Below are 17,347 nucleotides of genomic sequence, written 5' to 3'. Positions count from 1 at the left end.
GAATGGGTTTTCAACGATACAAGCAGAGCTAATCTACAGTGCAGTACGAAGAAGGGAGGTGGGCTTGCTGTGCTTGTGAACGAACAATAGATGGAGTAAGCCCAGTAACATTTCTGTGTGAGAATGAATCTCCAATCCAGACATTGAACTGATTGCTGTGAGTTTGTGCCCGTTTTATCTACTGTGCGAGTACAGCCATGCCATATTTTCATATTTCCGTATTCCATACAGAATCCATGCGTGAACTCCAGAAAGCCATTAAGGACACCAAGAAGCAATATCAAGCCAAGTTGGAAGCCCAGGCTAACCAGAGGAATGCCAGTAGACTATGGCAGGGTCTAAATGTGATCACTGGGTGCAAAGAAAAGGCTGGGAATATCAATAACTGTAGTGCTTCTCTTCCTGATGAACTTAACGTATTCTACACAAGATTCAAACAGAAGAGGAGCATCCCACCCCCTCCGGATGAACCGGACCTGGTGGCATCGAGATTCATCGTCACCGAGGAAGACGTTAGAAGAGCCTTCCTGAAGATAAATCCAAGGAAGACGACGGGCCCAGATGGCATCCCGGGCGGGTTCTCCGGGCCCGTGCAAGCGAGCTAGCTGGAGTGTTTGCTGACATCTTCAACTGCTCCCTGCTTAGGTCTAAGATCCCCTCGTGTTTTAAGGCAATGATAATCCCAGTGCCAAAAAAAAGCAAGGTGGCATGCCTGAATGACTATCAACCTGTGGCTCTGACATCAATTGCTATGAAGTGCTTTGAGCGTTGGTTACGGCACACATCAACCATAACCTACCGGTCAACCTCGACGCTTTGCAATTCGCCTACCGGAGCAACAAGTCAACGGCAGATACCATCTCTCTGGCACTACTTTCCTCCTTAGAACACCTGGAGAATAAAGACGCGTATGTAAGGCTCCTTTTCATTGACTACAGCTCTGCCTTTAATACCATCATTCCAAATAAACTGATTCCTAAGCTCCGGAACCTGGGTCTTAGCACTCAGATCTGCAGCTGGATCTTCAACTTCCTCACGGACAGGACCCAGGCTGTAAAAATAGGGGACAAGCTCTCCTCTACAATCACTCTGAGCACCAGTGCCCCACAAGGCCGTGTACTCAGCTCCTTGCTGTACTCACTGTACACCCATGATTGTGTAGCCAAGTTTCCATTGAACTCAATATATATGTTTGCTGATGACACCACAATTGTAGGCCATATCTTGGGTAATGATGAGTCTGAGTACAGAGAGGAAATTAAGAACCTGGTGGCATGGTGCAAAGACAATAACAATAACATCAGCAAGAGGAAGGAATTGGTTGTTGACTTCAGAAGTAGTAGCAGACCGCACGATCCCATCTACAGCGGTGGTGCACAGGTGGAACAGGTCAAAAGCTTTAAGTTCCTCGTGGTGAATATCACAAATGACCTGACTTGGCCTAACCAAGCACAGTCCACTGCCAAGAAGGCCCACCAGTGCCTTTACTTCCTGAGAAAGCTGAAGAAATTTGGCCTGTCCCCTAAAACCCTCACTAATTTTTATAGATGCACCGCAGAAAGCATTCTTCTAGGGTGCATCACAACCTGGTATGGAAGTTGTCCTGTCCAAGACCAGAAGAAGCTGTAGAAGATTATGAACATAGCCCAGCACATCACACAAACCAATCTTCCATCCTTGGACTCACTTTACACCGCACGCTGTCAGAGCAGTGCTGCCAGGATAATCAAGGACACCATCCACCCAGCCAACACACTTTTTGTCCCTCTTCCCTCCGGGAGAAGGTTCAGGAGCTTGAAGATTCGTATGGCCAGATTTGGGAACAGCTTCTTTCCAACTGTGATAAGACTGCTGAACGGATCCTGACCCGGATCTGGGTCGTACCTTCCAAATATCCGGACCTGACTTGCACTACCTTACTTTCCCTTTTCCATTTTCTGATTATGATTTATACTTTAAATTTTTATTATATTTACTTCGGTTTGTACTTCAGGGAGCGCGAAGCACAGAAACAAATATCGCTGTAATGATTGTACGCTTTAGTATCAACTGTTTGGTGACAATAAAGTAAAGTATTGCTCGTTGTCTACATTCTGCCTTCCTGATGTGTTCATTGCAGTATCAGGAGACTTCAACCATGTTTCTGCCTTGACAATCCTACCCACCTTCAATCAGTTTGTCTAGTGTCATACAAGAGAAAATAAAACAGTAGATTTCTTGTATGCAAATATTAAAGATGCATACAGTTCCACAGCTCTCCCCCCACTTGGAAGATCAGATCACAACCTGGTTCAGCTCATGCTCTTGTACAGTACAGCAACAGGGAAGGACATAAATGGACTTACTGATTGCATCACTATCTACATCAACTTCTGTGTGGACACTGTAATATCATCAAGGACTGTTCTTTACTTCCCTAACAACAAAACATGGATGACCAGTGATCTAAAGGCTCTTTTCAACCGCAAAACGTGAGCCTTTAGATCAGGAGACAGGGAGGAATTGAAACATGTGCAGAGGGAGCTAAAGAAAAAGATAAAGGTGGCTAAAGAGGAATACAGGACAGAACTTGAGAACAAGCTTGGGCAGAGTAGTACACGGGGATGTGAAGAGGCATGAAGAACATCACTGGCTTCAATCAGCCTAGCTGTAGAGCGTCATAATGCAACTATGAATGGGCTAATAAATGCAACCATGAATGGGCTAATAAATTCAACCAATTCTTCAATAGGTTTGACAGTGCCTCCTGTTCACACCCCCTCAGCACACCAGTCCAGGTGCCGAGGCACCCAATGCTCCCTCAGTACCAATGCCTCCTCTCCTCCCCCATCCAGTTCAGCACATCAACACAGGGTACCATTGTCTACATCCCCTCCTTGCCCTACACCAACCATCCACACCTCCACATCCCAACTGCTACTTTCACCTCCCTCAGCCCTCAGCTTCCAACTCCCAAGTCATCATAGACTCATCTTCACTACTGAGGAGGTGAGAAAGGTTCTGAGGAAACTCAGACATGGCAAAGCATTGGAGCCAGATGGTGTGAACCCCAAAGTCCTGATGAAGTGTGTTGAGCAGCTGTGTGAAGTTCTCCAGCACATTTTCAGTCTGAGTCTCAGCCTGGAAAACTGTGTGGAAAATATCATGTATGGTCCCAGTACTCCAGAATGGCCAACCAAAAGTTTTGAAACACTACCATCTAGTGGTCCTAACCTCACACATCATGATTAGAGGCTGGTCCTGGCTCACTTCCAATCGCTGGTCAGATCAGCCCTCGATCCTCTGCAGTTTGCCTATGAAGAGCACACTGGGGTTGATGATACTGTCATCTATCTGCTGAACAGAGCCTACTCCCATTTGGATAAGCAGGGCAGCACTATGAGGATCTATGACACTATCAGTGTTGTAAAAACAAGCCTGAAGGCTTTGTGTAGTGTTGTAAAAACAAGCCTGAAGGCTTTGTGTGTCAATGCGAGGAGCATTCGTAACAAGGTGGATGAATTGAATGTGCAGATAGTTATTAATGAATATGATATAGTTGGGATCACAGAGACATGGCTCCAGGGTGACCAAGGATGGGAGCTCAACATCCAGGGATACTCAATATTCAGGAGGGATAGACAGGAAAGAAAAGGAGGTGGGGTAGCATTGCTGGTTAGAGAGGAGATTAACACAATAGAAAGGAAGGGCATTAGCCTGGAGGATGTAGAATCGATATGGGTAGAGCTGCATAACACTAAGGGGCAGAAAACGCTGGTGGGAGTTGTGTACAGGCCACCTAACAGTAGTAGTGAGGTTGGGGATGGCATTAAACAGGAAATTAGAAATGCGTGCAATAAAGGAACAGTAGTTATAATGGGTGACTTCAATCTACATATAGATTGGGTGAACCAAACTGGTAAGGGTGCTGAGGAAGAGGATTTCTTGGAATGTATGCGGGATGGTTTTCTGAACCAACATGTCGAGGAACCAACTAGAGAGCAGGCCATTCTAGATTGGGTATTGAGCAATGAGGAAGGGTTAGTTAGCAATCTTGTCGTGCGAGGCCCCTTGGGTAAGAGTGACCATAATATGGTGGAATTCTTCATTAAGGTGGAGAGTGACATAGTTAATTCAGAAACAAAGGTTCTGAACTTAAAGAAGGGTAACTTTGGAGGTATGAGACGTGAATTAGCTAAGATAGACTGGCAAGTGATACTTAAAGGGTTGACAGTGGATATGCAATGGCAAGCATTTAAAGATCGCATGGATGAACTACAACAATTGTTCATCCCAGTTTGGCAAAAGAATAAACCAGGGAAGGTAGTGCACCCGTGGCTGACAAAGGAAATTAGGGATAGTATCAAGTCCAAAGAAGAAATATATAAATTAGCAAAAAAAAGCGGCACACCTGAGGACTGGGAGAAATTCAGAGACCAGCAGAGGAGGACAATGGGCTTAATTAGGAAAGGGAAAAAAGATTATGAGAGAAAGCTGGCAGGGAACATAAAAACTGACTGTAAAAGCTTTTATAGATACGTGAAAAGAAAAAGATTGGTCAAGACAAATGTAGGTCCTTTACAGTCAGAAACAGGTGAATTGATGTGGATAGAGAATTGGTTGGCAGACAGGAAGCAAAGAGTGGGAGTAAATGGGACCTTTTCAGAATGGCAGCAGTGACTAGAGGGGTACCGCAAGGCTCAGTGCTGGGACCCCAGTTGTTTACAATATATATTAATGATTTAGACGAGGGAATTAAATGCAGCATCCCCAAGTTTGCGGATGACACGAAGCTGGGTGGCGGTGTTAGCTGTGAGGAGGATGCAGGGTGACTTGGATAGGTTAGGTGAGTGGGCAAATTCATGGCAGATGCAATTTAATGTGGATAAATGTGAGGTTATCCACTTTGGTTGCAAGAACAGGAAAACAGATTATTATCTGAACAGTGGCCGATTAGGAAAAGGGGAGGTGCAACGAAACCTGGGTGTCATTGTACACCAGTCATTGAAGGTGGGCATGCAGGTACTGCAGGCGGTGAAAAAGGCAAATTGTATGTTGGCATTCATAGCAAAAGGATTGGAGTACAGGAGCAGGGAGGTTCTACTGCAGTTGTACAAGGCCTTGGTGAGACCGCACCTAGAATATTGTGTGCTGTTTTGGTCCCCTAATCTGAGGAAAGACATTCTTGCCATAGAGGGAGTACAGAGAAGGTTCACCAGATTGATTCCTGGGATGGCAGGACTTTCATATGAAGAAAGACTGGATCGACTAGGCTTATACTCACTGGAATTTAGAAGACTGAGGGGGGATTTTATTGAAACGTATAAAATTCTAAAGGGATTGGACAGGCTAGATGCAGGAAGATTGTTTCCGATGCTGGGGAAGTCCAGAACGAGGGGTCACAGTTTAAGGATAAAGGGGAAGCCTTTTAGGACCGAGATGAGGAAAAACTTCTTCACACAGAGAGTGGTGAATCTGTGGAATTTTCTGCCACAGGAAACAGTTGAGGCCGGTTCATTGGCTATATTTAAGAGGAAGTTAGATATGGCCCTTGTGGTTAAAGGGATCAGGGGGTGTGGAGAGAAAGCAGGTACAGGGTTCTGAGTTGGATGATCAGCCATGATCATACTGAATGGCGGTGCAGGCTCGAAGGGCCGAATGGCCTACTCCTGCACTTATTTTCTATGTTTCTATGGGTTTTTTTTATTTCTCAAATGCCTTCAATACCATACAGCCCTCATTGCTGGGGGAAAAACTCTGATCAATGCAGGTAGGCACATCCATTGAATCCTGCATAACACAGTTTGGGCAGCTTCAGGGCTGTGTGTCAGATATGGCTATGAGCAGCAATGAGGACTGCATTGGCTCCCTTTCTGTTTACGCTTTCTTACTTCTCTTCTAATAATTGTATACCTGTGTACTTAGAATGCTACTGTGCCATTGTAATTTCCTTTGGGATCAATAAAATATCATCTATCTGTAACCTAACTAGTCAAGAAACTATCAACTTCTGTTTTAAATTTATCTTCCATGGCGATGAATTCCACAGTTTCACCATCCTTTGGTTAAAGAAATTCCTCCTCATATCTGTTCTAAATGGACATTCTTCCATTCTGAGGTTGCACTCTCCCCAAGCAGGACCCACAGTGATCTGGTCTCCAGCACTGAAGCTGGCACTGTAGCTCAGAAGACCAGAGAGGTGAAGAGGACTGCAGTGTTGATAGTGTGATGAACCCCTAGGTTTATCTTGCTGTGGACTGTCATTTTTAAGAGAGAGTGCCTGAGTGACATCAGCCGCCTGCTTTCTCGGCTCCTGTTTGATTCTTACTAAGAGACAGAGAGAGGGGCGGAACTATTTGACTCTGCAGCTTGTTTTGATTTAAGCAAGGACACTCACACACAGTCAGTCGCCATTGGAGTCGGACAATGGAAGGAAGCCAGTGACTAAGGGGTCACTGGTTGGAACTTTCGAGTGCCCACAAGGGTGGGTTGAGTATTGACCCAGCACATTGATAAGTGGCTATCACATTGTGTGATTGGGGCAACCTTGTGGAATCTACCTATGTATTAACCCTTGCCTGGGTGGTAGTTCCCTTTAAAGATGGTATCCCTGTGATAAGCTACTATTGGTGATAATTCCTAAGTGGATTTGGAACGACAACAGATAAAACCTGCGGCGATTGTTATCCTGTTTTACCACCGTGGAACCTGTGGAATATGACATAAATGCCTTCTCTCAAAATTCACCTTGGATTACAAATATCTCACACATCATTTAATCCATGGATGAACTAAACTTTCATACCTTACCATCTCAAGATTTTAAGCCTGGTGCCCCCAAGCTCAATAGTTTGAAGTTATATTTACACATATGTATACTCAGAACACTTAACTTTTGATTATTCTTGTTTAAGTTGCTATATTAAGTAGATATTAATAAAGATAGTGGTTTTAACATCAAAACCAGACTCCAGGTGTGGTCTATTGCTGCTGGTTCATTTAAACAACTACGGGTATGTAACAATAGGAGATTCCATAGTCAGAGGACCAGAGATGAGGTTCTGTGGATGTGATGGAGACATCCAGGTAGTATGTTGCCTCCCTGGTGCAAGGATCAGGGTCATATTGGATCAGGTACATGGCATTCTCAAGGGCAAGAATAAGCAACTTTCACACCATTCTTCAAGAACAGAGAGAGCCAGAAGAAAGGAAATTATAGCCGAGTTAGTCTGAACTCAATGGTTGGGAAGATGTTGGAGTCGATTATTAAGGATGTGGCTTTAGGCCGTAGTTAGTATGGTTTCCTCAAGTGAAAATCTTGCCTGACAAATCTGTTGGACTTTGAAGAAATTAAAAAAAGCAGGATAAAGAAAGGAGAATCAGTTGATGTTGCGAACTTGGATTTTCAGGCCTTGAACAAGGGGCCACACATGAGGTTGCTTAACAAGTTAAAAGCCCATGGTATTACAGGAAAGATGGATAAAGCAATGGTTGATTGACAGGAGACAAAGAGTAGGAACAAAGGGAGCTTTTTCTGATTAGCTACTGATGACTAGTGGTGTTCCACAGGGGTCTGTATTGGGACTGATTCTTTTTATGTTATATGTCAATGATTTGGCTGATGGACTTGATGGCTTTATTGCTAAATTTGCAAATAATGCACAGATGGGTGGAGGGGCAGGCAGTTTCCATGGAATAGAAAGGCTACAGAAGGACAGACAGACTAGGAGAATGGGCAAAGGAATGCAGTGTCAGGAAGTGTATGGTAATGCACTTTGGTGGAAGAAATGAATGGGTTGACTATTTTTAAATGGAAAGAAGATGCAAAAACCTGAGATGCAAAGGGATTTTGAAGCCCTTGTACAGGATTCCCTAAAGGTTAATTTGCAGATTGAGTCTATGGAGGAAGACAAATGCAATGCTAGCATTCATTTCAAGAGGACTAGAATATAAAAACAAGGATGTAATGTTGAGACTTTATAAAGTGTTGAAGTACTGTGTACAGTTTTGGGCCCCTTAATGATGTGCTGAAACTGGAAAGGGTTCAAAGGAGATTCATGAAAATGACTTCAGGATTGAATGGCTTGTCATATGAAGAGTGTTCGATGGTTCTAGGACTGTATTTGCTAAAATTCTGAAGAATGAGGGGTGACCTCATTGAAACCTATCAAATGGTGTAAGCCTTGATAGAGTGGATGTGCAGAGGATGTTTCCTGTGGTGGGAGAGTCTAAGACCAGAGGACACAGCTTCAGAATAGAGAGGCGTCCTTTTAGAATGGAGATGAGGAGGAATTTCTTCAGCCAAAGAGTGGTGAATCTGTGGAATTCTTTGCCAGAGGCAGCTGTGGAGGCCAAGTCTTCATGTATATTTAAGGCAGAGGTTGAGAGATTCTTGATTGGTCAGGACATGGAGGGATATGGGGGAAGGGGGGCAGCGGGAAGAAAGGAGATTAGAGCTGAGAGAAAAATTGGATCAGCCAGAGAGTGGTGAATATGTGGAATTTTTCACCACAGGCAGCTGTGGAGGCCAAGTTTTTATGTGGAGGCAAAGGCTGATGGGGATACAGGGAGAAGGCAGGAGATTGAGGGTAAGAGGAAAAAATGAATCAGCCATGATGAAATGGTAGAGCAGATGATGGGGCAAATGGCCTAATTCTGCTCCTTTATTTTATGGTCTTACCTTTTTCTCACCTACCTATAAATTCCCTCTGAGTCCCCTCTCCTTTCCCTTTTCCCCATGGTCCTGTCGACAGATCCTTTCCTCTCCCTTTACCTTTTCCAGCCCGATGGCTTCACCTATCAAATTCTAGCTATCCTCCTTCTCCTCCCCATAACTCTTTATTCTGGCATGTATCTCCCTTCCTTTCCAGTCCTGAAGGGTCTCAGCCCAAACTGTCAATTGTTTTTCATTTCCATTGATACTGCCTCCTGCTGATTTCCTCCAGCATTTTTAATGTGTTACAGGCATTTCACTGTATGGTTCAATGTACGGTATATGTGACAAATAGCACTAATCTTTTTTATCTTTATTAGTTTTAAACTAGTTATGGAAAAGGACAAATCAGGTCTTCAAGTCCTAATGGACCCGATCAACAATAGGATTGATTCTTTTTGAGGAGGTAACAAAGTGTACTGATAAGCATAGTGTAGAAGATGTGGTTTACGTACACTTCAGAATTGCCTTCCATGAGGTTCCATATGAAAGATTGGTCCAATAGGTTAGGACCCCTGGGATTCAGGCTACGTATGTAAATTAGATCTATATGTTATCTCTAGGAAATTAAGCACACAAAGTAGAACACTAACCTGTGGTGTGATCAGGTTTCCTGACAATCCAAAGATTGTTATCATCCTTGTGTAAATATGCTGTAACCTGAAAAAAGGACAACAGAACTTTTGACAGAACACAAATTCAGCAGCTTAACCCACACAATATCTCAGGGCAGCCAACTGACCTGTTGTTGTCGTGCTCCAACCCCTTCTGGATAGAGATGCCAGTGAGAGTGCAGATATCCACCTGCAGTCCGCACATTCTTCATTGTAATTATTGATCCATAAGCAATATCTGCAGCAAATGTGCAAGGGAGAGCTGTCATGCTATTTCTAGATTTCATTTTGGCAGTCAACACTACTGTCCCACACTCCTTGGTTATCCAACTGCAGCTCTTCAGTTTGAATACCCCACTGTGCAACTGAATGATGGACTTCCTAACCAACAGACCTCAAATAGTTAGGATGTATAACTGTTCTTCCCTCCCCTTCAACATGGGTGCACCCTCCCCCCACCAGACTGTTTGCTAAGCCCACTGATGTACACTCTGCTCACAGACAAGACATACTTTATTGATCCCGAGGGAAAATGGGTTTCGTTACAGTTGCACCAACCAAGAATAGTGTAGAAATATAGCAATATAAAACCATAAATAATTAAATAATAAGTAAATTATTCCAAGTGGAAATAAGTCCAGGACCAGTCTATTGGCTCAGGGTGTCTGACACTCCGAGGGTGGAGTTGTAAAGTTTGATGGCCATAGGCAGGAATGACTTCCTATGACGCTCAGTGTTGCATCTCGGTGAAATGAGTCTCTGGCTGAATGTACTCCTGTGCCTAACCAGTATATTATGGAGTGTTTGGGAGACATTGTCCAAGATGGCATGCAACTTGGACAGCATCCTCTTTTCAGACACCACTGTCAGAGAGTCCAGTTCCACCCCCACAACATCACTGGCCTTTCGAACCGCATGGCCAAAAAGCCAAATGACACAACATCTCCGCTACTTCTTTTGGTGCCACACATTCTTAATCTCTCACTGCTACCAACAAATATGAGAGGGGCTATATACAGGAGATGGAAGAGCTCTAGGACTGGTGCCAGGCAAATAACCTCTTCCACTATGTCAACAAGACAAAGGAAATACTTTTGACGTTTCAGGCCAAGACCATTCGTCAGGACTAACTGAAAGGAAAGATAGTAAGAGATTTGAAAGTAGTGGGGGGAGGGGAAAATGCAAAATGATAGGAGAAGACCGGAGGGGGTGGGATGAAGCTAAGAGCTGGAAAGGTGATTGGTGAAAGTGATACAGAGCTGGAGAAGGGAAAGGATTATGGGACAGGAGGCCTCGGGAGAAAGAAAGGGGGAGGGGGGAGCACCAGAGGGAGATGGAGAACAGGCAGAGTGATGGGCAGAGAGAGAGAAAAAAAACAAACTAAATATGTCAGGGATGGGGTAAGAAGGGGAGGAGGGGCATTAATGGAAGTTAGAGAAGTCAGTGGCCACACATTTTAATTCCACGTCCCATTCCCATTCCAATATGTCTATCTATGGCCTCCTCTACTGTCAAAATGAATCCAAACTCAGGTTGGAGGAACAACACCTTATATACCAGCTGGGTAGCCTCCAACCTGATGGCATGAACATCAACTTCTCTAACTTCCGTTAATGCCCCTCCTCCCCTTCTTACCCCATCCCTGACATATTTAGTTGTTTGTTTTTTTCCTCTCTCTCTCTGCCCATCACTCTACCTGTTCTCCATTTCCCTCTGGTGCTCCCCCCCTCCCCCTTTCTTTCTCCCAAGTCCTTCCGTCCCATGATCCTTTCCCTTCTCCAGCTCTGTATCACTTTCGCCAATCACCTTTCCAGCTCTTAGCTTCATCACACCCCCTCCGGTCTTCTCCTATCATTTCGCATTTCCCCCTCCCCCCACTACTTTCAAATCTCTTACTACCTTTCCTTTCAGTTAGTCCTGACGAAGGGTCTCGGCCCGAAACATCAACAGTGCTTCTCCTTATAGATGCTGCCTGGCCTGCTGTGTTCCACCAGCATTTTGTGTATGTTGTTTCAATTTCCAGCATCTGCAGATTTCCTCATGCTTGCTAAAGGAAATACTTGTTGACTTCAGCTGAACTTGCACTACTTACCACTTTCGGCGGCACTGCAGTGGAAGCAAGCAGTTTCAAACTCCTGGGAGTGCACATCTTGCACAACCTCTCATCATCCTAGAACATATTCTTCATAATCAACAAAGTTAACCAACACCTCTACTTTCTGAGAAGCCTAAAGAGAACTGCACTATGCACAATATTAGGCACATCCTTCTGTAGAAGCACAGCGGAGAGCATCTTGTCATGCTGCACCATGCCTGTTCTGAAAATTGCACTGCAGCGAACAATAAGGCTCTACAACAGGTAGTCACTCAAAACTGCCCTGTGCATCACTGGCATCAGCTTACCCACCAAGGACATATATACAGAGAGATGCCAGAAAAAGGCCAGAAATATCATGAAGGATCCCACCCAGCCTGTTTGTCCCACTCTCATCAGGGAGGAGGCGATGTAGCATTCATGCCCGGGCCACCAAATTCAACACAGTTACTTTTCCCAAGAACCAAGCCTGATTAACACCTCTACCCACTAACCCACCCCACCACACCTCCAACCACCACTACTTTCTCATTTTCTGTCAGTGTCACTTTACCTACCGAAACTCCTGTGCCATCCCTCACTTTATAATCAAACTATGTACATAAGCCATCTTACATACTTATATTTATTGTGGTTTTTATTATCATTGTGTTCTTTACATCCTTTTTTTAGTGCTGCATTGGATCCAGGGTAACCTCTTATTAAACACTTACATGTCTCAAACACAGAGGAATTGAAATGCTAGTAAAACTGTGGGAAGAAACAGTTGAGCAGGTGACAAGTCACCGTGGTATGCTGCAAGGAAATAAATCCCACTAACCGCCCCTTCCAGCCTCTTCATAATCCCTGCCTCGTAGCCAGGCCACTTAGCACTGAAATCAAGTACTTCACTCAAATTAGCTGAAATACAAAATATTCTCCCCAAGGGGCTGGGAATAATAAAATTAAAGGACATTAAAGAACATCAATGGACTCGGGATACATGTCAGACCTGGTACTTATGACAGACCTGGATTGGAATGATGCAGATTGAAAAATTCTGCAAAGTGGGAGAACTGAAAACAATCAATAAACCATTAGCAGACAGAATACTTTACAACTGGTCTGACAAACAAGATTTGCAATTTAACATTTATACAATACATTGGAAATGAAAAACAAAACAAAAGCAAAACCATAACTGAGGTTACAGACAAAATGAATACAACAAGTTGCTTGATAAAACTTTACCAAAGAACCTGTATAAACACTCTATATCTCAATGACTTTGACTCTATTAAAGCTAAAAAATGTTTGCATCATCTTCAGCACACTTTACACAGCATGGAAAGAAGCCCTTCTGCCCAACTCATCCGTGCTGACAAAGGCATCTTCCTGAGCTAATCCTACTTGCCCAGGTTTGGCCAATATCCTTATAAATCTTTCTTATCCATGTACTGTACCTGCCCAAATGTCTTTTAAACATTGAAACTGTACCCAACTCAACACATTCCTATGACAAATCATTTCACATACTTGTGTGCGGGAAAACAACTGCCTTTCAGCTCCTTTTTAAATCTTCTTCCACTCACTTTAAACTCATGTTCTCTCGTTTTGGTCTTCACTACACTTTGTTGTCACAGGAAAGCAGCATCTATCATCAGGATCCCACACCACCCAGGTCATGCTCTCTCTAAGAGTCATAGAAAAACGTACAGCACAGAAACAAGCTGTACTTTGGCCCATCTAGTCTGCAATAAACCATTTAAACTGCCTACTCTCATTGACCTGCACCATGACCATAGCCCTCCATATGCCTACTATGCATGTACCTATCCAAACTTCTCTTAAATGTTGAAATAAAGCACGGATATACCACTTGGGCTGACAGCTCGTTCCATGACACTCTGAGTGACGAAGTTTCTCCTCATGTTCCCATTAAAACTGTCACTTTTCAACCTTAACTCATGACCTCTAGTTGGAGGCCAACTAGGGAGGTAGGAGCTAAATTAAAGAGTAGAACCTCAAAGGTAATAATCTCAGGATTATTACCAGTGCCACATGCTAGCCAGAGTTGGAATAGCAGGATAGTTAGAATGAATATGCGGCTTGAGTGGTGGTGCAGGAGGGAGGTTTCAGATTCTTGGGGCATTGGAACCGCTTCTGGGGGAGGTGGGACAAGAACCATCCTGATGGTCTACATCCGGGCAGGACTGGGATCAATGTCTTAGGGAGATTGTTTGCCAGTGCTGTTGGGGAGGTTTTAAACTAATATGGCAGGGGGATGGGAACCCACACAGAAGAGGGAAGAGATGCGGAGACCAAAGCTAGAGTTAGTGAAGAAAAAAGTAAGAGTGCATAAATGTACAAAGCAAAAATCGCATAGGTCACTAGATTCTAAAAGGACAATGAGTAGAACCATAGAACTTTACAGCACAGAAACAGGCCTTTTGGCCCTTCTTGGCCGTGCCAAACCATTTTTCTGCTTAGTCCCAGTGACCTGCACCTGGACCCTCCATACACCTCTCCTCCATGTACCTGTCCAAGTTTTTCTTAAATGTTAAAAGTGAGCCCACATTTACCACTTCACTACTCCCACCACTCTCTGTGTGAAGAAGCCCCTCCATATTCCCTTTAAACTTTTCCCCCTTCACCCTTAACCCACGTCTTCTGTTTTTTTTTCTCCTCTAGTCTCAGTGGAAAAAGCCTGCTTGCAATCACTCTATCTATACCCATCATAATTTTATATACCTCTATCAAATCTTCCCTCATTCTTCTATGGTCCAGGGAATAAAGTCCTAACCTATTCAAACTTATTCTGTAACCCAGTTTCTGAAATCCCAGCAACATCCTTGTAAACCTTCTCTGCACTCTTTCAACCTTAATAATATCCTTACTGTGATTAGGTGACCAAAACTGCTCACAATACTCCAAATTCGGCTTCACCAGTGTTTTATACAACCTCACCCTCATCCTCAGTATAAGGGCACTTTATCAAAATGCCCATAGTATTAGAAACAAGGTTAGTGAACTTGTGGCACAGATCAGTACCAAGGCATCTGATTTAGTGGCCATTACAGAAACCTGGTTGCAAGGTGGAGATGAATTGCTTTTAAATCGAAGCAAGAGGCGGAGAGTGAAGAGGTAAATGCATCTCGGAGAGAACCCGATTTTTTAACTGATCGGGGAAAAGAGGCTAGACTGCGCAGGCACATGACGTAGCGCGCCAAAGGTTTTAAAAAAAGACCACTATATACAGCGGCCATCGTCAGAGTGGACTGAGGCAGACTGGGACGGCTTTGGCTCAGCAGGCTTTGGCGAGAACAGGCAAAGGCGAGGTTTGAACGGGGCACAACTGTGCAAGCGCGTGAAAATCGGCCTGAGAGGCAGCTGGAGAATTTAAAAAGCGAGCAGATTAACGGAGCGGGTGACGTAGTAGAGGGAGACAGAGTAGGAAGGCTTTGGCTTGAGAGGCTTCGGCGAGCAAAGGCTGAGGACAAGCTTCACTCCAAGTGAGGTAAGGCCAGTTAAGTTCCTTTAATTAATTTAATTACCTTAGGAGTAGGTAATAGAGGCAGGAGTTAGGGCGAGCAAAATTGTCCCTGATGACTACACCTGCAAAAGGTGCATCCAGCTGCAGCTCCTGACAAACTGTGTTAGGGAACTGGAGCTGGAGCTGGATGAACTTTGGATCATTCGGGAAGCAGAGGCAGAAATAGACAGGAGTTTCAGGGAGATAGTCACCCCTAGGAGTCAGGAGACAGGTAGCTGGGTGACTGTCAGGAGAGGGAAGGTGTTTAGACAGAATGAGCAGAGCACCCCTGTGGCCATTCCCATCAATAATAAGTATACCGTTTTGGATACTGTTGGTGGGGACGACCTACCAGGGACAAGTTGCGGTGGTTGTCTCTGGCATCGAGGCTGGACCCTCAGCTCAGAAGGGAAGGAGGGAAAAGAGGATAGCAGTAGTGATAGGGGATTCGATAGTTAGGGGGACAGATAGGAGATTCTGTGGAAGAGATCGAGAATCCCGGATGATCTGTTACCTCCCTGGTGCTATCTCAGATCGAGTTCTCAGTATTCTCAAGAGGGAGGGTGAGCAGCCAGATGTCGTGGTCCATGTAGGGACCAATGACGAGTGAGGAGGTCCTGAAAGGTGAGTTTAGGGAATTAGGCGCCAAGTTAAAGGACAGGACCTCCAGGATAGCAATCTCAGGATTGCTACCAGTGCCATGTGCAGGCGGGTTTAGAAATAGTAAGCACAGATCAACACGTGACTGAAGACACGGTGCAGGAGGGAGGGCTTCAGATTTATAGGTAATTTGGCAGTTTTCCAAGGAAGGTGGGACCTGTTCCGGCGGGACGGTTTACATCTGAACTGGAGGGGGGCAAATATTCTTGCAGGTAGGTTTGCTAGAGAGGTTCCAGTGGATTTAAACTAGATACAAGAGGGGAGGGGAACCAGAGTGTAGGAACCGATGTATGGGAGAAGGAAGAAAAAGAAGACAGTAAGGTTCTTTGTACTGTCAGAGATAAATAGACAGGAAGAGGTGGAGAATTTCTTAAATGCATTTATTTTAATGCTTGAAGCATTGTAAAAAAGGTGGATGAGCTTAGAGCATGGATTGATACCTGGAAATATGATGTTGTAGCTATATAACATAACGCACAGAAGGTTAGTTAGGAAGGTTCAATCGTTAGGTATTAATATTGAAGTAGTAAAATGGATTCAACAGTGGCTGGATGGGAGATGCCAGAGAGTAGTGGTGGATAACTGTTTGTCAGTTTGGAGGCCAGTGACTAGTGGTGTGCCTCAGGGATCTGTACTGGGTCCAATGTTGTTTGTCATATACATTAATGATCTGGATGATGGGGTGGTAAATTGGATTAGTAAGTATGCAGAAGATACTAAGGTAGGTGGCATTGTGCATAATGAAGTAGGTTTTCAAAGTTTGCAGAGGGACTTCCGGTAAGATGGTCATTGTTTAGCTGCTCCGAACTTTTGTTCCGTTACTGTCGCTATCTTTGCACTAAATGTCTCCATTTTTTAAACCTTAGTTAGGAATTTTTTCGGTATCTCTTACTTGCCTGTGAACATATCTAACTTACAATGTCTAGCAAGAGTTCTAAATCCAGGAGAAAGGAAGCTATGGCTCCCTCAGACGAGACCCTGGTTGCGCTCGGAAAGCTCCGAGACAAAATTTTAAAGGAATTTAAAACCGCTTTCAAACAGTTGGAAGACAAACCGGATCGGATCAACGATAAAGTGGACAAGCATGCCGAACATCTATCTCGCATTCGACTTCTGAAGATTTAGAAAGTCGTGTTCGATACTTGGAGACTCTCTGTTCCAGCTTAGAGGAAAAATCTAACAAACTTCTTTCCAAAATGGTGGATCTTGAAAATCGCAGCAGACGCTGCAATCTCAGAATTCTTGGATTGCCAGAGGCGACCGAACAGGGATCAACCGTGAAGTTTTTCGCCAAGTTTCTCTGTGAGATATTCGGGAAAGATTTGCTTCCGAACCTGCCCGAGCTTGAACGGGCACACAAGAGTTTACGTTCCCCCTGGAATTCTGGGCTCCCATCCGCGACCAGTAATCTTGTGTTTCCATCAATACCAGGTAAAACACAGTCTGATTGTAGAGGCATGTCGCAGGGGGTCTTTTCCTTTCCAGGATACAACCATTTGCTTTGTGGAAGATTTTGCACCCCAGACCTTAAAGATGCGCGCTGAGTTTAAAGGCGCAATGAAAGTGCTTTTTGATTGTGGTTTTAAACCCTCTCTTCGTAATCCTGCCGATCTACGAATCAAGCTTAACACCAGAAAATACAAGTGGTTCAAATCAGTGAAGGAAGCTAAAGCATTTGTGGCAAGTCTTCCGGCTACCCAGTCATCTTCGGAATCTGATCGGACCTCCTAAAATGGTGGATAAGTACTTCTCGTAGTAAAATTACTTTTTCTGGA

At 44.2% G+C, this 17,347-nt stretch overlaps 2 protein-coding genes across 4 annotated transcripts in view; one reads left to right on the top strand and one right to left on the bottom strand.

Moving 5' to 3' along the window:
* Nucleotides 1-17,347, bottom strand: part of pomt2 (protein-O-mannosyltransferase 2) — a 303,990-nt gene that overhangs the window by 101,508 nt on the left and 185,135 nt on the right. For both annotated transcript variants that reach the window (XM_073039121.1, XM_073039122.1), the window contains 2 exons: nt 9,435-9,544; nt 9,286-9,352 (listed from right to left, as the gene is read on the bottom strand). In XM_073039121.1, the coding sequence (XP_072895222.1) occupies nt 9,286-9,352; nt 9,435-9,544 (177 nt within the window). The remainder of the gene's footprint in view (nt 1-9,285; nt 9,353-9,434; nt 9,545-17,347) is intronic.
* Nucleotides 1-17,347, top strand: part of tmem63c (transmembrane protein 63C) — a 616,893-nt gene that overhangs the window by 546,379 nt on the left and 53,167 nt on the right. The gene's annotated exons all lie outside the window — the stretch shown is intronic.

This window comes from Hemitrygon akajei, chromosome 3 (genome assembly GCF_048418815.1).
Source record: "Hemitrygon akajei chromosome 3, sHemAka1.3, whole genome shotgun sequence".
Lineage (NCBI taxonomy): Eukaryota > Metazoa > Chordata > Chondrichthyes > Myliobatiformes > Dasyatidae > Hemitrygon > Hemitrygon akajei.
The sequence above is the reverse complement of the archived record's forward strand: the minus strand, read 5'-3'. Positions and strand labels throughout refer to the sequence as shown.